Below are 22,721 nucleotides of genomic sequence, written 5' to 3' on the forward strand. Positions count from 1 at the left end.
TGTCACCAATTACATCGTCCTCCTTTAGTATTGTCCAATGTTTTTTGATAATTTTTTCAATGATGTGTTTGTTCGCACAGTACTCTGTGATCATGGGTACGTCTATGGTATTCATATCTTCAACTTGCATACGTTTAAGTTTGTATTTAATCAGTTCCTTTCTATCAACTTTCCGAACTTGGTCAATTTTTTCTTCCAGGGTTCCCTTTGTATAACCTCTATCCAGAAATCTTTGTTTCAATATGCATGCTTGTTCTTTCCATTTCGAGGGGTTGGAGCAGTTTTTTCTCACTCTTAACATTTGGCCCTTTGGTATGTTTGCCTTCCAAGTTGGGTGGTGGCAGCTTAGGCTGTGCACATAATTGTTACAATCGACCTCCTTAAAGAAGGTCGATGTTTCAATTTTACCATTGTTGATTTCAATGGTCAGGTCAAGAAAATTGATCCTAGTGGAGCTATGTTGATATGTGAACCTCAGGTTAATTTTGTTTTTGTTCATTACATCAAATGTATACTCCAGATCTTCCAGTGAACCTCTCCAGATTATCAATATATCGTCAATATATCTGGAGTGGAGGACCAGGTCCGCGCCGGCTGGGCATGAGTCCCAGAAAATCTGTTCCCATTTACCCATATACAGATTCGCATAGCTCAACGCGAACCTGGTCCCCATTGCTGTTCCACATAGCTGCTTATAGAATTTGTTATCATGACAGAAGTAGTTGTGATTCAGGATAAAACCAATGCTTTCCAATATGAATAGGCGTTGTTCCTCTGGTAGTTCTTGATCCTTAATGAGGAATGAATTAACCGATTCTATCCCGCCTTCATGCGGGATGCTTGTATAAAGCGATGTAACATTGCATGTGGCCATGATGTATTTCGGATCCCAAACAATATTGTCTAAAGTCGCTAGGACTTGGGTAGAGTCACTCAGGTACGATGGAAGTCTCGTCACATACTTCTGTAGGTTCTTGTCCACATACTCAGAAAGGTTACAGGATAAAGACCCTATTCCTGATATTATTGGCCTTCCTGGTGGATTGTTTATGGACTTGTGAATCTTTGGTAGCTGATAAAATACCGGGGGGTTATTGGATGTGTGACTTTGATGTAGTTAAGCTCCTTATTATTCAGTATTCCTTGTGTCTTAGCCTTCATTAGTAGGTCCTCTAGTTCTTTATTATATCTCGCTCTTGGGTTATTGCAGAGTCTTTGGTAAGTCTTCACATCACTTAGAATCCTTCTACATTCTCCTTCGTATTGGTCTCGGTCCAAAGGTGGCGGGATAGTCATAATGGACCGAGACCAATACGAATCAGTTGGATCACATATCACTCATATTTGGAACTATTTATATTTTTGCATTTTTGCATTTTTTGGATGTTTTAGGAACTGGACATTGCTATTAATATTATTTTTATTCACATTATTTTCACCCACTATTTTTAACGGTTTGGTACCTGTACACCATTTATATCATTTTAACTTTGTTGATATATATGCACCTGTATCTGCACTAGGCAAGGGATCTCCTACTTAATTCATAGAGGATCCACATATTCTGCATTTGTTTTGTTTTATAATTGTTTTATTTACTATATTGTTATATCTTCATTTTAGATATACCATGGATCCATGTTAGCGATAGGTATTTTATTCTAATTCTATGTTTTAGACTTGTTCATGTTTGTATACATTTTTAAATTGTGAATCTTTTACTATAGATATAAGATTTTTAGCTTATTGAGCTATTTTAGCGCTCACTCCCTCCTTATATGTACTTTAATAAATTGTGAATCTTTTACTTTAGCTATTACTATTTTTAGCCTATTAAGCTATTTTAGCGCTCACTCCCTCTTTGTTTTTCTAGCATTGCTTTGGGTTGACAAAAATGTATGTTTTATGTACAAAGAGGGTATGAATGGGCCAGAACAAGAGAAGCACTCTCTTATGTTATTAACAAGGTGGACTAGACGAGCAATATAGCAAGGGGAAGTGCATATCAATTACAATTACCGGTGACCCTTTTGTGGCACTCGGGCCTTTGGATGGATTATAATATTATAAATATTTTTATTTTCGAATAACAAAACTCCACACACATGTTTTCATATTTATAGTGATAAACTAAAATGTAATTCTCCATAAAATGTAAATAGTAAAACAACTGTAATGCTTTTTTAATTTTTCTTCATTTCCTGTAATTTGATTCCAGTGTTTGTTTTTCAATTCCCACATGGAAGATAAAGTGCATTTTGCAAGTTTTAGAACCCCAAGCCACACAGTGTACACAGTATTTGATCAGTGCAGGAGCTTATTTCACCTGTCCTCATTTGACCACAGCAAAGGAGATAAAATATGCAAACTTGATGTATCAAAAGGCATCTCCATGGAATACAAAACAGTTTTGAAATCAAAACGATAGTTTTAAGAGCTTTTAAAACATTTATTTTGCATACAAATATTTTACAATACAGTGCTTTGCTATACATTATGCATATAAAAATAACATCTGCATAGTCAGGTTAATTAGGCAGTGATAAATCAGTCACTAATTAAATGACATAGTAAGAAAAAAATGTTCCAATAAATAAGATTTGATATCTACAGTTATTGAATTATCTTACCTGTTGGATGAGAAGCAAATGCCAACAGTATCACACTGCAATATACAACAAATACAGGGAAAGAGTGTTATATTTTATTTATAAAATATCAGTATTAGAAAATGTGTCTGCAATTCTCTTAATGTTTGCTCTTGCCAAGCCAAGGATAGATAAATACAGAGAGTCAAGGGACCATGGCACCTGGCAAACAGGCCCTTACAACCGGGAAATGCCATTTAGGCCCTGGCATGGTGACAGGGGAAAAGGTACAAAAGGTCAAAGGTAGTAGGTCACTCATCTTCCCTCTGTGCCAGGGAATTCTTGCCTTTCAATCCTTGGCATATGTTGCTCTCACCAGATACAAAAGGTAGTAAAGGGAGACAATTTACTGCTATGTGTACAGGTTATGAAAGGGGTTAAACACTGTGTTTTTGTTACTGGCAATCAAGGTTAAAGCCATGATGCATGAGTATAATAATTAATCAAGGAATTAATCCCCTGTTCACAACTGGTCTATCTATCTATTGGGTACTTATAGAGCGCAAACTAATCACCCGTGAGGTTCTCAAGACCATTTATGCTACAAGCAACAAAGTGGTTAAAAATTCATGTTTTGTGTATGTTCCTGGTCATGTCCCTGATACAGTATGCTTTAAACCTGTCTTGTGCCATGTTTAAAACAGATTTAACAAAAAAAAGATTTTGCAATTCTCAATTGAACAATCTCACCTAAGGTACTTCTTCAGTGAAAACATAAAATACACTGCCCTGTTCACCATAACCTAGTTTGTGGGTGTGTGTGTATATATATATATATATATATATATATATATATATATATATATATACATACATACTTTGAAAAAATATAGGCAAAGGCACTCACCGTTTGAAAAAAGATGTAAATTTAATAACATGACGTTTCGGGGTGGTACCCCTTCATCAGACAGACATGACATAAATATAAACCTCTCTTAGGACATTCCTATTTCGTTTTACAATAGTAAATTTTTTAAACATTGCACTATGTAAAATGTGTTTTTAATATTAGATGGCTTTTTTATATTTAATCTTTTCTTTATTTTTAAAAATACAGAGATACATAAACAGGACCAATAGGGTCCTACAATAGAATTCCATATTTGAGAAACACTTGAAAAAAATAATAGCAACAAGGGAATATCGTTGTCAACAAATTCAGAACATAATTTAGGTCTTCTTATCTGTAGGGCTTATTAAAACTTTAAAGAAAGTATAGAGTTGTCCATGTCATTCGGTAATCAGACTTAAGGAAACAGAAGTAATAATAATTTAATATAGTTTGTCCGGTTATAAAGAAACACTACAGATAATAAGTGTCTAGGACGGTGTTAATCACAACATTAAAGTTCTATAAAAGTTGAGATAAGCCAATATAACTGACAAGTTATGAAGAGAAATCAAACCTTATAAACAGAAGTGAAACAAAGAGGGGAAAAAAAGGAAGGGGATAGGGAGTTAGTCAAGAAAAAAAATAAAAAAAAAATAAAATAAAAGGTTTGTGTGGATTGTGTGGGAACATGTAACGTGTATATCTTAATTAGAGAAAAGTGTGTCCCTTGGTGCCCAGATAGAGTAATATAGGTCACTCTGCAGGGTGGAGCGATAGACAAACTCTTCCATTCTCCAAAAGTGATCAATTAAATTAATTATTCCTTCCCAAAGGGGAGCTGTTGGTTTCTGCCAGTTTCTAGCTAAGGCAACTGACATTAAGATAATGATAAGGAGACAGCGTTGGGATTTGGGGACTATACCTAGATTCAAGTGAAGGAGATAGATGGCTTTTTTAAAATTGTATTTGAAACTTTTACAGATTTTAAACAATAGTATAAGATCTGATCTGTCCCTAAGTTACCCATGTGGTTATCCAAAGATTCAGAATTGCTAAATCTAGAGTAATAATATTTTATAACAAAAGAGATATATGTGGAGATGATGACAATTTGAAACCAGTATCTTCAAAACAATTCAAATAATTATCTCTGTTGAAATAATGTTGAGAGAGCTGGTCTTAAACTATTTTCCATAAAGGTTGTCATCCCTATTACTTAGTATTTCTGAGTAGAGAGAGAAAATGTTTTACTCCTGTGCCTGTCTTGGTCAATAGATTTTACATTAGACCTATTATTCATATATACCTACGTAGTTATTAAAAAACTTAAATTATGCTTACCTGATAATTTTCATCTGTACGGGGAGAGTCAACAGCTGCATTCATTACGTTTGGGAATTCAGAACCTGGCCACCAGGAGGAGGCAAAGACACCCCAGCCAAAGGCTCAAATACCTCCCCCACTTCCCTCATCCCCCAGTCATTCTGCCAAGGGAACAAGGAACAGTAGGAGAAATATCAGGGTGAAAAAGGTGCCAGAAGAACAAAAAACAAAAATTACAGCCGCCCCATACAAAAACACGGGCGGGAAGCTGTTGACTCTCCCCGTCTGAAGAAAAGAAAATTATCAGGTAAGCATAATTTAAGTTTTTCTTCATAAATAAGGAGAGCCCACAGCTGCATTCATTACTTTTGGGAAAACAGTACCCAAGCTATAGAGGACACTGAATGCAAAACGGGCGGGTACAAAAGGTGGCCCATTTTGAGGGCACCACAGCCTGAAAACACCCAAACTACCGAAAAGAAAACTGCTTCACTAGAAGCCGAAGGGACAAAAAGAAACAGCCCAAGTAACTGCCCAACAGTTAGAACCAGCAAGGCCTTTGCTAGAGACCAACATAGAAAATACTTTTCTATGTTGTTTTCATATGTATCTTTCTAGGAAGCACCTGTTCTCTAGCTAATTACTGATTAGTGTGCAACTCTCACTTTTTGTGTTTCTTTTGTTTACTTTGCTAGAGACCGCTCAGGCCATTAGCCTCGACCAGACCAAAAAGACCCTGAGGAAACAAAGTTCCACAGGCACTCAGCCCGCAAAACAAACTCACCCCCTACCCAAAGTAAGGGGAACATCCACATTCCCTCAGAAGGGAAGAAAAAGAACTCAGATAAGAGACTAGGGCGAAGAAACCCCAAAGGTAACTACAAAAGAGTAAACCAGAATGAAACAAGGCAAAACCAATGAAAAAACCCTACCGCCCAACAGGGCAAAGGGAGAAATCCCTATCTGCATAGAAACCAAGGATTAATTAATGCCCTGAGACTGAAAGGGAGAGGAAACCCCCTCCCCTATGCAGAGAGCCAACTCACACCTAGGAAAGAACAACCAAAGACAAAACTGTCCCCGGAAGCAGCTGAAACAGTATCAAAATATCTGAGTATTCTCCTCCAAAGTCACAGGCGTCCTGCAGCAATGGAGGACTAGCGGCCCAAATTGTCAACCCTAGGCATTAAACTGCACAGGACCATGCTCAAAGAAGAAGGACTCCAAGACCGGAAAGAAGACCAGAACCTGGAAAAACAGTAGAGGAACTACCTGCCTTCTGTGGATAAAGATGCCTTAGGCAAGAGCATTTGCAGGACCAGCATAATAAAATTACAGCCACAGCTGTATTTAGACTCTTGACCTTCAGGCTTCAAGGAGCATAGACCGCCACTAAGCCATGGTGGAACACCATACAAATCAACCCCAAAGTAGGGAAAATAAAACCAGCACAGCGCCCCCGCGCACAGCACACCCGCCACAGGCATGCCGCGTAAAGCTGTAGGCAGACTCAACAGGTCAAGTAACAAATGACAGAAAACATCCAGCCACTACGGTCGGTCCAGTAGAAGACTAATTCTCTAAGAAGAGAAAAATATGCGCCGGTAGGAACCGTATAGGTTTCCGAAACCGGGAACAGGGCCGCCCCTGAACCAACTTAAAGGACCAGTAAACAAAGTAGATTTGCATGATCAACAAATGCAAGATAACAAGACAATACAATGGCATTTACTCTGAATATCAAATAAGTAGTAGATTTTTTTCTAACAAATTTCAAAGTTATGTATATTTCCACTCCCCCTGTACCATGTGATAGCAATCAGCCAATCACAAATGCATATACGTGTAGTCTGTGAATTCTTGCACATGCTCAGTAGAAGCTGGTGACTCAAAAAGTGTAAATATAAAAGACTGTGCACATTTTTTGTAGGACATGCATTATAAAGAGAACATAGCCACAGCTGGATTTGAACTCTTGACCTTCAGCTTTCAAGGAAGCATAGCTTGCCACTAAGCCTTGGACACAAAACCCTCACGTAAGAGACCCACACACAGAGTGCTTAAGACACCCACAACAGGAAACAACTCCCGATTTAAAAACGGTGCTAGGCAATGATGAGAGCCACACAGCCACTCTGGTGAGCACTAAGTCCAAAGACTAAGGGAACGTCAAGAGAACAGAGCTCCACCCCAGAAATTCTGGTTTGAAAATAGGACTATAGTCTCCAAGATCCTCTCAGGATCCTTATCCTGGAAGCCCCTACAGTTCGAGGAATAACGAATGAACTAACATTCTAACCCCAGATGGGTAAAAACCCAAAAACGTCTAATTAGGGGCAAAACCAGTAAAAACGGGAACACCCTAATCTGTAAACTCCAAAAATATGGGAGCAGATGGAATCCCGGAAGTAGAAAAACCCAAAGGTCCTACTTCCTGAAACAGCTGACCAAAGGGTACTCGCTGTAAGGAACACCTAGTCTGATGCTCCTTCTTAAAAGAAGAGGAGATGAGAACCAGCTTGTCAACTGGGACGGAAGGCCTCCTCTCAATATGTAGCCCTGCATGGGCAGAGCCTCAAAAATGTACTGAAGCTCATGTAAGTTCCACTTCAAGAAAACTCTAGCAAAAAGCAAAAGCATATTCGATCTGAAGAGAACCCAAAGAGAAACTAACTCCACATCTGGGTGAGGGACTCACCATCCAACCAGGCAGCCAGTTAAGTAGATGATATAAGCCGTAAGGAACAGAAATAAGTGCCCGACCAGGACCAGCCTGCTACATAGGGCATTCAAAACTGACCCAGGCCACAGAAAAATCAAGATCCCATAGGATCAACAAAACTAAGGACATACTGTAACAATGTACTGAAACCTTAACATGCGGCTTCCGCGGAAGTGCTCAAGTGACCACAAAATCACCAGTATCAAATTCCAGAGAAGAAATGTTTCCCAACGGAAAAATAATAACAGACAAGAGCTTCCAAAAGAAATAAAACACATCCTAACCGGATCAAAGAAAAAGAAGGCAGCACCCACAGGTGAACGCCTAAGAAGAATGGGTACACTAACAGGACCAGCTCATCAGAGACCCCATTCCTTCAAAGCTCAGAACAGGAATAAGATATAAAAAAAAAAGAAAATTGGAGATTATAAGGAGATTAACTGCATCCCCAAACGTCTAAAACAGCTTGCCGTCTGGAACAGAAGACTGCGGATCCCCCAACCTATTAGGACTGGGATCCTCCAGCACAGCCAAAACATGCCGCAGCAGGACACGAAGGCACGCCAGTCTATAATGAAAAGCAAGACTTACCTCCGCCAGGGCAAGTGACGACCCAGGCCCAAGGGTTGGACCCCTGAAGCTTCTGAGGAAATCGCTCCCCCAAATGGCTGACCAGACCAAGACGATCCCACGCCTGACGAGCCCTGGTTAGCAGAACATGGACAGTATCTCAGCAACACCTTCCTCTCTGGGAGATGTAAATGCACCAACGCCATAGATATGGCCATGCGGAGCCATGCCGTAACCTCTGGAGGTAACAAGGGGTAACGGCATTAGGGACACCTGCTTGTGTAGCCAAGGAAGGTTTTAACCCTCATGGGATATGGGATCCCCAGGGGATATGGGATCCCCAGGGGCAGATGGCTCAGCAAACTCTAAGTTCCCTGTTCCGGGAGAAGAGAGCACTCAAAAATGGAATTTGGAACATATCTGATGAGCATGGATTATACGGCCATTTCATACTCTTCGCAAGAAGTAGAGTCTGAATCAGAATCCTCCATAACTTGGTGATAGACAATTCTGGATAGAAAAAAATAAAAACGGCACCTTACACCCCCCCAATGGCTGGGGCACTCATCACCTCCTGTGACCCAGACAACTAGCGAACAGATTCTCTCCATCACTACATGGTCAGGAATACGGAAAAGGAGAACAGAACGTGACCATGCCTAGTCACAAGGTATACCAGGGCTGCACAGCCTGACAAAAAGGCTGTTATGTTCCGATATAGCCACGAGCCCAATTTTCACTACACATTAGCAGACAGAATCACATAAACTGCAATGCTCGTGGGATACTCCTCTATCAGACCGAACTCGGCCAGTAGTCTTGTTATCCTGGCGTCGAGCTGGAATGATAGGGAATATCCCAGAGCAAGAAAGTAGTAAGATGAGGAGAGCATCACTCACCACAGGCAGGACAGTCCCCAGCAGCAACAGCAAAGCAGTCCAAGGGCACACCACTAGAATTGTCAGGCAGGCAGGGTTCGGCAACAAAGAGACAGACCAGCAATTTAGGGGTTAACCAGGTAGAGATGTCAGTAGGCAGGCAGGAATCAGCAGCAGTATAACAGTCCAGCAATTTAGGGGTTAACCAGGTAGAGTAGTCAGTAAGCAGGCAGGAATCAGCAGCAGTAAATCAGTCCAGCAATTTATGGGTTAACCAGGTAGAATAGTCAGTAAGCAGGCAGGAATCAGCAGCAGTGAATCAGTAGATAGAACGATCTGTCACACCCAGGAGCACACAGAATGACACCTATACTTGGGCAGTGACAGATCGTTAGTGAGCAGTTCAAATAGGCGCAGGATTCGCCCCAGTGAGGACCCACCAGCATCAGGAGCGTAAGCCGATGACGTCAGCGCTGCACGCATCCTGAGGCGACACTGCCCCTGGCAACGAGCAGGAAGGAGACGCCGCGCCCCTAGCAACGGCTAGAGCGGTGCGGCGTGACACAAACATGATTAAAGTCCCCCCCTGTTCAATACCCCCCCTCAGGAGATATTAACCCATGATTCCATAAAGATAAAGAAGTCCCACTGAGACCCTGACTTCTTTGTTTACATTACATTCACATCATCGAAGTAAAATGAAACGATCTTACTGGACTGTAAGCCGTGGAACAGGAACACGGTCCTTCAAGTGTGACAGATAGTAGCTTCACTTCTGACATGGACTTGAGTGAAGATAGCAGGCAGTGAAACTCGTCAAAGCTGATTGCTAAGGAGCTCTTAACATGAGTCGGGATGGTTTCGCAGAAAGACTTTTCCTGCATCTCCGGACTCTAATATTCATCCATGCTCTCACTGAGAGGCTAACAGGATTACTTAAAACTCCAGTCCCATTTCAAAGAGTACTACGCTCCATAAGAGACTATCTTAAATCTTCCGACACTTCTCTGCCAACCTCCTGTGACGAAAGACAAAGATTGACTGGGGGATGAGGGAAGTGGGGGAGGTATTTGACCCTTTGGCTGGGGTGTCTTTGCCTCCACCTGGTGGCCAGGTTCTGAATTCCCAAAATTAATGAATGCAGCTGTGGACTCTCCCTATTTATGAAGAAAAAAATAAATTTAAAAAAATCAACAGGCTTTGCAAGAGCAAACACATAGCAATACATTTTAGAAACAGTAGGACTTCAATAATAGTATCAAAGCTTTATATATACCTGAAAACATAATTTATGTATTGTTGATCAAGTTCACTGGGGGAAAAAGGAAGAATGTTAAACAGTAATCATGTATTAACAAATATAGTAAACACCATATAATACAAACACACACAGATAATACTAACTTGCTAGACTTCTGTCTCTTGCTCTGTGTCTCAGACACGACTTGGATTATTGAAAGGTCACTGGGCTTGCAAGAGACTCTAATAAATCTAGCCAGTATCAGGAAGCCCCTAGTGTTCTAAAGATTTACTTTTTAAATCAGTGTGCATTGCAAAGGGCCATTCCCTGCTTTTACGTATGTAAAGGAGATGCAATAGGGCTCACAAAAATATTAATTTAAACATTGTATGAAACAAATAAATGAAATACTGACTAAAAACCATAGTAAAAAAATGTATTGTTAAATTGCATTTAAACTCATAACAAAATAGTTCTGATAAAATCATATTTTAAGGAAAAAGTAAAATTTATATTGAAATTACAAACAGCTAGATTACGAGTTTGGCCTTATGAGTGAAAAAGCATTGTTATACGATGCTTTTTCCATAACGCCGCTATTACAAGTCTTGTCAGAATAGTTGTACCGCAAACTTTTTTGGCCGTCACGCAACATCAGTACCGCACTTTAAGAAAAGTCCTTTTTCAATGGGACTCCATAGCGCTGGTATTACAAGTTTTGCTGTGAGGCCAAAAAGGGAGCGCTACAGCCTAAAATGACAATATCCGTACAGCCATCTAAAGTCAGTAGGTTTTCAGTTTTATGCTACAAAGCTGTAACATAAAACTCATAACTAAACTGTCAAAAAGTACACTAAACCCCATAAACTACCTACTAACCCCTAAACCGAGGCCCTCCTGCATCGCAAACACTATAATAAAATTATTAACCCCTAATCTGCCGCTCCGGACTTCGCCGCCACTGAAAAAATGTATTAACCCCTATTCCACCGCTTCCCGACATCGTCGCCACTATAATAAATCTATTAACCCCTAAACCACTGCCTTCCTGCAGCGCAAACACTATTTAAATATTATTAATTATTAATATTATTATTTGATTAATTTAATTTATTTTATTGTAATGTTAGGTTTTATTTCACAGGTTTGTATTTATTTTAACTAGGAAGCTAGTAAATAGTTAATAACTATTTACTAACTAGTCTACCTAGTTAAAGGGACATTATACACTCATTTTTTCTTTGCATAAATGTTTTGTAGATGATCTATTTATATAGCCCATAAAGTTTTTTTTTAAAATAAATGTATAGTTTTGCTTATTTTTAAATAACATTGCTCTGATTTTCAGACTCCTAACCAAGCCCCAAAGTTTTATGTGAATACCGTCAGCTACCTTCTCCAGCTTGCTCCTGTTTGTGTAAAGGGTCTTTTCATATGCAAAAGAAGGGGGAGGGGGAGTGTCTTATTTGCCACTCGCAGTGGGATTTCCTGCTACCTTTTCAACAGAGCCAAACTGACAGCTTCTAAGTAAGTTTTTAAACAGTTTTACACTGGATTTTTATATCAGTATCTGTGCATCTTATTCTTTATAGTAGTGTCTATTACATGCAGTTATATGAAAATGAGTGTATACTGTCCCTTTAAAATAAATACAAACTTACCTGTGAAATAAAAATAAAACCTAAGCTAGCTACAATATAACTATTAGTTATATTGTAGCTAGCTTAGGTTTTATTTTATAGGTATTTAGTTTTAAAAAGAAATTATTTAGGTAATAATTGTAAGTTTTATTTAAATTTATTTAAATTTTATTTAAGTTACGGGGTGTTAGGGTTACGTTAGGGTTAGGTTTAGGGATTAATAGGTTTATTATAGCGGCGGTGTGGGTGGACGGAAGATTAGGGTTTAATAATCTTTAAACAGTGTTTGCAATGTGGGAGGGCGGAGGTTTAGGGGTTGATAACTGTAATGTAAGTGGCGGCGATGTTAGGTGCAGCAGATTAGGGGTTAATCGTTTTATTTATGTGGCGGCGATGTTAAGGGCGGCAGATTAGTGGTTAATAGTTTTATGTAGGTGGCGGCTGTTGGGGGCAGCAGATTAGAGGTTAATAACATTATGTAGGGGGCGGCGATGTCGGGGGCGGCAGATTAGGGGTGATTAGACGTGGGGTTAATGTTAGGGTGTTAGAAAAAGTTACCTTTAAACCTTTCTCCATAGACATCAATGGGGCTGCGTTTTGTTTCTGCAATCGCAGGTGTTAGGCTTTTTTTTTGGCGGCTCTCCCCACTGATGTCTATGGAGAAATCGTGCGGTATTTGGGTGAGGTATGGAGCTCAACGCAACCATATCGCTCGCAAAAGCCTGCTTTTTGCAAACCTGTAATAGCAGCGCTATGAAAGGTGAGCGGTGAAAATAACGTACAAGTAATTAGCGAGCAGCCATAACGCAAAACTCGTAATCTGGCTGAAAGAAAACAAAAAGATATTATTTACACAGTGGAAATTGTAATAAAACTACAATGCATGTGCTAAAATGCTGTTAAATGTATACTTTTAAAAAAATTTAAAAGTGTATTGTTTTCCTTACTGTAAAATGAAAGTCCCAGCCTCTGCTGGTGGACTGAACAGGGGCGTTACATGGGTGTAGCTGAAAGTTCTTCATGAGGTCTGGCATTTTCTTTAAACATCTGGCTGTTTAACCCTTTCTTGACGGGACTTATTTGTCTACATTGGAACTGTAAACAAATAAGTAAAAATTGAAATCACGTGATCGTTCATGCCATCACATGATTTCAATGATGGGATCCGGTCGGGAGGGGGTGCCTATGATACTAGGCAGACCCTCCAGCCCACAATCCCATTTACAAAATGGCTATGGCTTTAGGACAGCCAAAGGCTAGGACGTACCGTGCCATCCTAACGTCACTAAAGCCCAATTAGGACAGCATAGAACATACTAACGCCAGGAAAAGGGTTAACTCACAAACAACGTTTGGCGGTTCCCATTGTTTTATAGACCCTAAAACTTTTGTCAATAGTTAAACAGCTAATGAAACTTTTAAATTACATCTACATGTTATTCTCAGACTAAACTTTTCTCTGAATGCATCATTCTATCTAGCATTTATTTAGTGTTTAATGTCACTTTAAGATACCTTGAGGTAGACTTGTGTTCCAGGAGGTGGGCAGTCCCAGATTTAATTATGTGAAAAACAGAATTTATGTTTACCTGATAAATTTCTTTCTCCAACGGTGTGTCCGGTCCACGGCGTCATCCTTACTTGTGGGATATTCTCTTCCCCAACAGGAAATGGCAAAGAGCCCAGCAAAGCTGGTCACATGATCCCTCCTAGGCTCCGCCTACCCCAGTCATTCGACCGACGTTAAGGAGGAATATTTGCATAGGAGAAACCATATGGTACCGTGGTGACTGTAGTTAAAGAAAATAAAATATCAGACCTGATTAAAAAAACCAGGGCGGGCCGTGGACCGGACACACCGTTGGAGAAAGAAATTTATCAGGTAAACATAAATTCTGTTTTCTCCAACATAGGTGTGTCCGGTCCACGGCGTCATCCTTACTTGTGGGAACCAATACCAAAGCTTTAGGACACGGATGAAGGGAGGGAGCAAATCAGGTCACCTAAATGGAAGGCACCACGGCTTGCAAAACCTTTCTCCCAAAAATAGCCTCAGAAGAAGCAAAAGTATCAAACTTGTAAAATTTGGTAAAAGTGTGCAGTGAAGACCAAGTCGCTGCCCTACATATCTGATCAACAGAAGCCTCGTTCTTGAAGGCCCATGTGGAAGCCACAGCCCTAGTGGAATGAGCTGTGATTCTTTCGGGAGGCTGCCGTCCGGCAGTCTCGTAAGCCAATCTGATGATGCTTTTAATCCAAAAAGAGAGAGAGGTAGAAGTTGCTTTTTGACCTCTCCTTTTACCTGAATAAACAACAAACAAGGAAGATGTTTGTCTAAAATCCTTTGTAGCATCTAAATAGAATTTTAGAGCGCGAACAACATCCAAATTGTGCAACAAACGTTCCTTCTTTGAAACTGGTTTTGGACACAGAGAAGGTACGATAATCTCCTGGTTAATGTTTTTGTTAGAAACAACTTTTGGAAGAAAACCAGGTTTAGTACGTAAAACCACCTTATCTGCATGGAACACCAGATAAGGAGGAGAACACTGCAGAGCAGATAATTCTGAGACTCTTCTAGCAGAAGAAATCGCAACTAAAAACAAAACTTTCCAAGATAATAACTTAATATCAACGGAATGTAAGGGTTCAAACGGAACCCCCTGAAGAACTGAAAGAACTAAATTGAGACTCCAAGGAGGAGTCAAAGGTTTGTAAACAGGCTTGATTCTAACCAGAGCCTGAACAAAGGCTTGAACATCTGGCACAGCTGCCAGCTTTTTGTGAAGTAATACCGACAAGGCAGAAATCTGTCCCTTCAGGGAACTTGCAGATAATCCTTTTTCCAGTCCTTCTTGAAGGAAGGATAGAATCCTAGGAATCTTAACCTTGTCCCAAGGGAATCCTTTAGATTCACACCAACAGATATATTTTTTCCAAATTTTGTGGTAAATCTTTCTAGTCACAGGCTTTCTGGCCTGAACAAGAGTATCGATAACAGAATCTGAGAATCCTCGCTTCGATAAAATCAAGCGTTCAATCTCCAAGCAGTCAGCTGGAGTGAAACCAGATTCGGATGTTCGAACGGACCCTGAACAAGAAGGTCTCGTCTCAAAGGTAGCTTCCAAGGTGGAGCCGATGACATATTCACCAGATCTGCATACCAAGTCCTGCGTGGCCACGCAGGAGCTATCAAGATCACCGACGCCCTCTCCTGCTTGATCCTGGCTATCAGCCTGGGGATGAGAGGAAATGGCGGGAACACATAAGCTAGTTTGAAGGTCCAAGGTGCTACTAGTGCATCCACTAGAGCCGCCTTGGGATCCCTGGATCTGGCCCCGTAGCAAGGAACTTTGAAGTTCTGACGAGAGGCCATCAGATCCATGTCTGGAATGCCCCACAGGTGAGTGACTTGGGCAAAGATTTCCGGATGGAGTTCCCACTCCCCCGGATGCAATGTCTGCCGACTCAGAAAATCCGCTTCCCAATTTTCCACTCCTGGGATGTGGATAGCAGACAGGTGGCAGGAGTGAGACTCCGCCCAAAGAATGATTTTGGTCACTTCTTCCATCGCTAGGGAACTCCTTGTTCCCCCCTGATGGTTGATGTACGCAACAGTCGTCATGTTGTCTGATTGAAACCGTATGAACCTGGTCCTCGCAAGCTGGGGCCAGGCCTGGAGAGCATTGAATATCGCTCTCAGTTCCAGAATATTTATCGGTAGAAGAGATTCTTCCCGAGACCAAAGACCCTGAGCTTTCAGGGATCCCCAGACCGCGCCCCAGCCTATCAGACTGGCGTCGGTCGTGACAATGACCCACTCTGGTCTGTGGAACATCATCCCTTGAGACAGATTGTCCAGGGACAGCCACCAACGGAGTGAGTCTCTGGTTCTCTGATTTACTTGTATCTTCGGAGACAAGTCTGTATAGTCCCCATTCCACTGACTGAGCATGCACAGTTGTAATGGTCTTAGATGAATGCGCGCAAAAGGAACTATGTCCATCGCCGCCACCATCAACCCGATCACTTCCATGCACTGAGCTATGGAAGGAAGAGGAACGGAATGAAGTATCCGACAAGAGTCCAGAAGCTTTGTTTTTCTGGCCTCTGTTAGAAAGATCCTCATTTCTAAGGAGTCTATAATTGTTCCCAAGAAGGGAACCCTTGTTGACGGGGATAGAGAACTCTTTTCCACGTTCACTTTCCAGCCGTGAGATCTGAGGAAGGCCAGGACAATGTCCGTGTGAGCCTTTGCTTGAGGAAGGGACGACGCTTGAATCAGAATGTCGTCCAGGTAAGGTACTACTGCAATGCCCCTTGGTCTTAGCACCGCTAGAAGGGACCCTAGTACCTTTGTGAAAATCCTTGGAGCAGTGGCTAATCCGAAAGGAAGCGCCACGAACTGGTAATGTTTGTCCAGGAATGCAAACCTTAGGAACCGATGATGTTCCTTGTGGATAGGAATATGTAGATACGCATCCTTTAAATCCACCGTGGTCATGAATTGACCTTCCTGGATGGAAGGAAGGATAGTTCGAATGGTTTCCATCTTGAACGATGGGACCTTGAGAAATTTGTTTAAGATCTTGAGATCTAGGATTGGTCTGAACGTTCCCTCTTTTTTGGGAACTATGAACAGATTGGAGTAGAACCCCATCCCTTGTTCTCTTAATGGAACAGGATGAATCACTCCCATTTTTAACAGGTCTTCTACACAATGTAAGAACGCCTGTCTTTTTATGTGGTCTGAAGACAACTGCGACCTGTGGAACCTCCCCCTTGGGGGAAGTCCCTTGAATTCCAGAAGATAACCCTGGGAGACTATTTCTAGCGCCCAAGGATCCAGAACATCTCTTGCCCAAGCCTGAGCGAAGAGAGAGAGTCTGCCCCCCACCAGATCCGGTCCCGGATCGGGGGCCAATATTTCATGCTGTCTTGGTAGCAGTGGCAGGTTTCTTGGCCTGCTTTCCCTTGTTCCAGCCTTGCATTGGTCTCCAAGCTGGCTTGGCCTGAGAAGTATTACCCTCTTGCTTAGAGGACGTAGCACCTTGGGCTGGTCCGTTTTTACGAAAGGGACGAAAATTAGGTCTATTTTTTGCCTTGAAAAGCCGATCCTGAGGAAGGGCGTGGCCCTTACCCCCAGTGATATCAGAGATAATCTCCTTCAAGTCAGGACCAAACAACGTTTTCCCCTTGAAAGGAATGTTTAGTAGCTTGTTCTTGGAAGACGCATCAGCCGACCAAGATTTCAACCAAAGCGCTCTGCGCGCCACAATAGCAAACCCAGAGTTCTTAGCCGCTAACTTAGCCAATTGCAAAGAGGCGTCTAGAGTGAAAGAATTAGCCAATTTGAGAGCATTGATTCTGTCCATAATCTCCTCATAAGGAGGAGAGTCACTATCGAGCACCTTAAGCAGTTCATCAAACCAGAAATATGCGGCAGTAGTGACAGGGACAATGCATGAAATGGGTTGTAGAAGGTAACCCTGCTGAACAAACATCTTTTTAAGCAAACCTTCTAATTTTTTATCCATAGGATCTTTGAAAGCACAACTATCCTCTATGGGAATAGTGGTGCGTTTGTTTAAAGTAGAAACCGCTCCCTCGACCTTGGGGACTGACTGCCATAAGTCCTTTCTGGGGTCGACCATAGGAAACAATTTTTTAAATATGGGGGGAGGGACGAAAGGAATACCGGGCCTTTCCCATTCTTTATTAACAATGTCCGCCACCCGCTTGGGTATAGGAAAAGCTTCTGGGAGCCCCGGCACCTCTAGGAACTTGTCCATTTTACATAGTTTCTCTGGGATGACTAAATTTTCACAATCATCCAGAGTGGATAATACCTCCTTAAGCAAAATGCGGAGATGTTCCAATTTAAATTTAAATGTAATCACATCAGATTCAGCCTGCTGAGAAATGTTCCCTAAATCAGTAATTTCTCCCTCAGACAAAACCTCCCTGGCCCCCTCAGATTGGGTTAGGGGCCCTTCAGAGATATTAATATCAGCGTCGTCATGCTCTTCAGTAACTAAAACAGAGCAGCCACGCTTACGCTGACAAGGGTTCATTTTGGCTAAAATGTTTTTGACAGAATTATCCATTACAGCCGTTAATTGTTGCATAGTAAGGAGTATTGGCGCGCTAGATGTACTAGGGGCCTCCTGAGTGGGCAAGACTCGTGTAGACGAAGGAGGGAATGATGCAGTACCATGCTTACTCCCCTCACTTGAGGAATCATCTTGGGCATCATTGTCATTATCACATAAATCACATTTATTTAAATGAATAGGAATTCTGGCTTCCCCACATTCAGAACACAGTCTATCTGGTAGTTCAGACATGTTAAACAGGCATAAACTTGATCAGAAAGTACAAAAAACGTTTTAAAATAAAACCGTTACTGTCACTTTAAATTTTAAACTGAACACACTTTATTACTGCAATTGCGAAAAAACATGAAGGAATTGTTCAAAATTCACCAAATTTTCACCACAGCGTCTTAAAGCCTTGAAAATATTGCACACCAATTTTGGAAGCTTTAACCCTTAAAATAACGGAACCGGAGCCGTTTTAAGCTTTAAACCCCTTTACAGTCCCTGGTATCTGCTTTGCTGAGACCCAACCAAACCCAAAGGGGAATACGATACCAAATGACGCCTTCAGAAGTCTTTTATAAGTATCAGAGCTCCTCTCACATGCGACTGCATGCCATGCCTCTCAAAAACAAGTGCGCAACACCGGCGCGAAAATGAGACTCTGCCTATGCTTTGGGAAAGCCCCTAAAGAATAAGGTGTCTAAAACAGTGCCTGCCGATATTATTATATCAAAATACCCAGATAAAATGATTCCTCAAGGCTAAATATGTGTTAATAATCAATCGATTTAGCCCAGAAAAAGTCTACAGTTTAAATAAGCCCTTGTGAAGCCCTTATTTACAATCGTAATAAACATGGCTTACCGGATCCCATAGGGAAAATGACAGCTTCCAGCATTACATCGTCTTGTTAGAATGTGTCATACCTCAAGCAGCAAGGGACTGCAAACTGTTCCCCCAACTGAAGTTAATTGATCTCAACAGTCCTGTGTGGAACAGCCATGGATTTTAGTTACGGTTGCTAAAATCATTTTCCTCATACAAACAGAATTCTTCATCTCTTTTCTGTTTCTGAGTAAATAGTACGTACCAGCACTATTTGAAAATAACAAACTCTTGATTGAATAATGAAAAACTACAGTTAAACACTAAAAAACTCTAAGCCATCTCCGTGGAGATGTTGCCTGTACAACGGCAAAGAGAATGACTGGGGTAGGCGGAGCCTAGGAGGGATCATGTGACCAGCTTTGCTGGGCTCTTTGCCATTTCCTGTTGGGGAAGAGAATATCCCACAAGTAAGGATGACGCCGTGGACCGGACACACCTATGTTGGAGAAATGAGATATAAATAAGGGAACAAGGACTGTCCTACAAATTACAGCTGCAAATGATGAGACTTTACAACTCTCTCACTATTTTCCTTTACTAATAAACACATACACAGCCACTGGCAATGTCCATTTTTATCACTACACAGTAACCCCTATCAACAAGGCATTTAAGAGATGCTTTGCTTTCATTTATTCACTTTAGCAAGTTACCTTAATGTGCTTGACTTTTGAGACTTCTGGAAAACTTTGTAACATCCTAAAAATAAGAGAAAAGGTATTGTAACACATGTATACAGAAGTGCACATCTAGAATCTGACAAATACTAGGTACAAAACACCTGCTTACTGCTTAAAGCTGGTGTCATATTGGAATAGAGTTAAAAGGACATAAAAGGCAAAAAAAAAAAAAAAAACGCTCTAATGTGTTGCTTGAATTTAACTATGTGTTTTACCTCTGCAAATGGTGTTAAACAGATAGTTAAGGTCAGCTCCAGAGTGGCAGTGCCGTACTGAGAGCTACTTAAACATGTCTGTGAGCCAATGACAAGTGGTATGTGCACAGCCACCAATCACTGGCTGGCTCCCAATAATGCTCTGCTGCTCTTTAGCAAATATAACTAGGCTTTTCAGCAAAGAATACCAAAAGAACAAAGTAAATTTGATAACAAAAGTCAATGGAAAAGTATTTTAACCCTTTAACTGCTGATCCATTTCCCCCCTCTGCTGAGCTGTTTTTGGAATTTTTAGATGCTGCTCACATTTAAGCCCTATTGTGGACCATTTTTCAGTGATTAATTCACATATTATACTTAGTTTTTTCAGCACACCTAACAGATTCAAACTGTGCCATTCTTTTATGTATATATCATAATGTGTGGAAAAATGTATATTTTTATTAAAGTTGTAATAAACAAGGTTCTAAACAATTACATGAGCCTCTACTCAAATAATTACACATTTATTCATGCCAGGTCATCACTTTTACCACAGTGATCACCTGGCTATTAAAGCTTATAAAAAAAAAAATGTATGCTTACCTGATAAACTAATTTCTTTCATGATGGTGAGAGTCCATGAGCCATCACGTGTGGGAATATTCCCCTCCTGACCACTAGGACGAGGCAAAAGTCACCCAGACACAAGAACACAGGCTTCCCTGACTGCAGGCTTAGAGGGACAGTAAACATAAAAAATAATGTTACATAATTCTGCACATAGCAGAATTGTGTAACATTATCTTAGCGACAGATTGAAAAAAACAAAAAAGATTGGAGAGATTTTATCCCCCAAAGTTACACTTACCATGTTTCTTCTCCGGGCTCTTCTAATCAGGTCTTCTTTTCAAAAGCGCTATGTGGGCGCACTGTCTAATCACAGCTAGCCCGATCGCGCTATTGAACTAAATGTGCAGTATTATGTAACATTATTTTTTACGTTTACTGTCCCTTTAAAGATAAAACCTGCAAGCTGAAGGGAACACATATGAAAACCTAAGTTTTCTGTCTAAATAATCCTTTAAAGAGGAACTATCCTCCAAATAAATAGTAATACACTTGGCCAAAGTGGAAATAGCTGCATCTACCTTAGGAACAGTCTCCCAAATCTCTGTTTTAACAAAAGACAGAGGAAACTGCTTTATATATAGAAGATGAAACAAAAGGAAAACCTGGCTTCTGCCATTCCTTAGAAATAATTTCAGAAACTGAATCAGGCACGTGAAGAGGATGGCAGCATTGGAGCTGCCTTAAAAATGTATAAATCCTCTTTATTGACTGTAGCAGGACTTTCCTCTACACTGTCAGAAAAAAGGATACGGTTGGGGTACGTTTGTGAACACTTAGGGTACAACTGCTGTGGTTGTACCCTTAATGGATCATAATTACACCTTAAGGAACTAATATGTTTAGCTCTGCTAAACATTAGCTCTGTTTCTTAGCAAAGGGATCAAGCTAAAAAAAGATCAAATAAATAAGGATATTTGAGATATTTCAGGAGTTATTCAGTAGTAAAGAATACTTATATTTTACTTATTCTTAACGTGTTGCATAGTTTAAAATGTCTTAAATACAATGCAATTGGCAGTTTGCACTTTTTAATTGTGCTACTTTTTGAAGATTTAGAGGCTGTCCTGTTTGTAAGCAGTTTTCCCTCTTAAGGGAAGAAATAGCTATCCTTCAAGCTAAGGTAAGTAGCATACCTGTTACCTCTACAACGCTGCCTCAGAAAGAAGCCACTCTACCCCAGAGATCAGCAAGGAGAGGCAGATGGATCACTGTAGGCTCTGGAAGAATTAGAATAGTAGACGAGAAGCATTGTCCACAACATCTGCCATTGCAAATCTCCTATGCTGCTCTTGCCGAACACACTTGTGATGAGATTGCTGTTTCTGAGCCCTCTGAAGCTGTAACAGTTCATTTAGATCTATTGGTACCTTATTCTCCAGGTAACATAACACAGGAAAGAACTGCAGATGTGTTTTTGAGGAAAAGACTGTTAGTGGGTGACTATTTTGAGGAATGTGTATTTAGGTAAAAGTAAAGGAGAAGCAAGAGAGGATAGGTGTCTTCCAGGAGCTACTGCTCACAGGGACAAAAATCGTATGTTGAGCATTGTTAAGGCAGCAGGAAAGGAAAGTAAGTTAGATGTGATTGTTCATTTAGGAACAAATGATCTGGCTAGTAATCATGTTGCTGCTGTTCAGAAAAAGTTTTGTGACCTAGGTAATCTTTTAGAGAATGTGGCATCAACTCTATCATTTTCTGCTATTTTACCTGTGTATGGCCAGGAAGCAGGAAAGATGGAGCGGATAACAACATTTAATTCTTGGTTAGATAAGTGGTGCAGGGAATGAGGATTTGGTTTTATTGGCTTGTATAGCTCTGTTTGGCAAGATACTAGGTTATTTAGGAGAGATGGCTTGCATTTGGATGTTAAAGGAACAGAGTATCTGGGAGAGGAGTTAAAATGCTTTATTAGAAATAATTTAAACTAATAAAGGGGGTAGCATTAATATAGCTACCTGCCCCCCACAGCATGCCAAAACTGTAAGTCCAATTAACAATTCTAGAAATTCTAGTAGAAAAATTCTTCATGCAATGAGCACAAATGCTCGCAGCTTAGGAAATAAATTACCTGAACTCATTTCAATAATGACTAGAGACAACTTGAATTTAGTAGCTATAACAGAAACATGGTACAATGATTTGCATGACTGGGACATAGTCATACCTGGATACAGGTTATTTAAAAAGAACGGCGGAGGAGTTGGAAAAGAGTAGGAAAGAAAGGTGGAGGAGTTGCTCTGTATGTAAATGAAAATATACAGGTTACTGAAATTGTAGGAACAAATGATGAGGTGGAAAGTATTTTAGTGACTTTGGAAATTGGAGATAAAAAACATAATTTATGTAAGAACTTACCTGATAAATTCATTTCT

General features: G+C 40.6%; 1 protein-coding gene and 1 non-coding gene across 2 annotated transcripts in view; both read right to left on the reverse strand.

Annotated features, from left to right (window-relative positions):
* The window catches only part of TMEM241 (transmembrane protein 241), a 461,780-nt gene that overhangs the window by 154,647 nt on the left and 284,412 nt on the right, over positions 1 to 22,721 (reverse strand). The window contains exons 9-11 of the mRNA XM_053715869.1: positions 19,496 to 19,541; positions 10,250 to 10,285; positions 2,631 to 2,665 (exon numbers count right to left, since the gene is read on the reverse strand). Coding sequence (XP_053571844.1) covers positions 2,631 to 2,665; positions 10,250 to 10,285; positions 19,496 to 19,541 — 117 coding nt within the window. The remainder of the gene's footprint in view (positions 1 to 2,630; positions 2,666 to 10,249; positions 10,286 to 19,495; positions 19,542 to 22,721) is intronic.
* On the reverse strand, positions 7,360 to 7,470 carry LOC128661893 (U5 spliceosomal RNA). Its single transcript, XR_008402666.1, has one exon. It is a non-coding gene; the product is annotated as a U5 spliceosomal RNA (small nuclear RNA).

The sequence above is a fragment of the Bombina bombina genome, chromosome 5 (genome assembly GCF_027579735.1).
Source record: "Bombina bombina isolate aBomBom1 chromosome 5, aBomBom1.pri, whole genome shotgun sequence".
Taxonomy (NCBI): domain Eukaryota; kingdom Metazoa; phylum Chordata; class Amphibia; order Anura; family Bombinatoridae; genus Bombina; species Bombina bombina.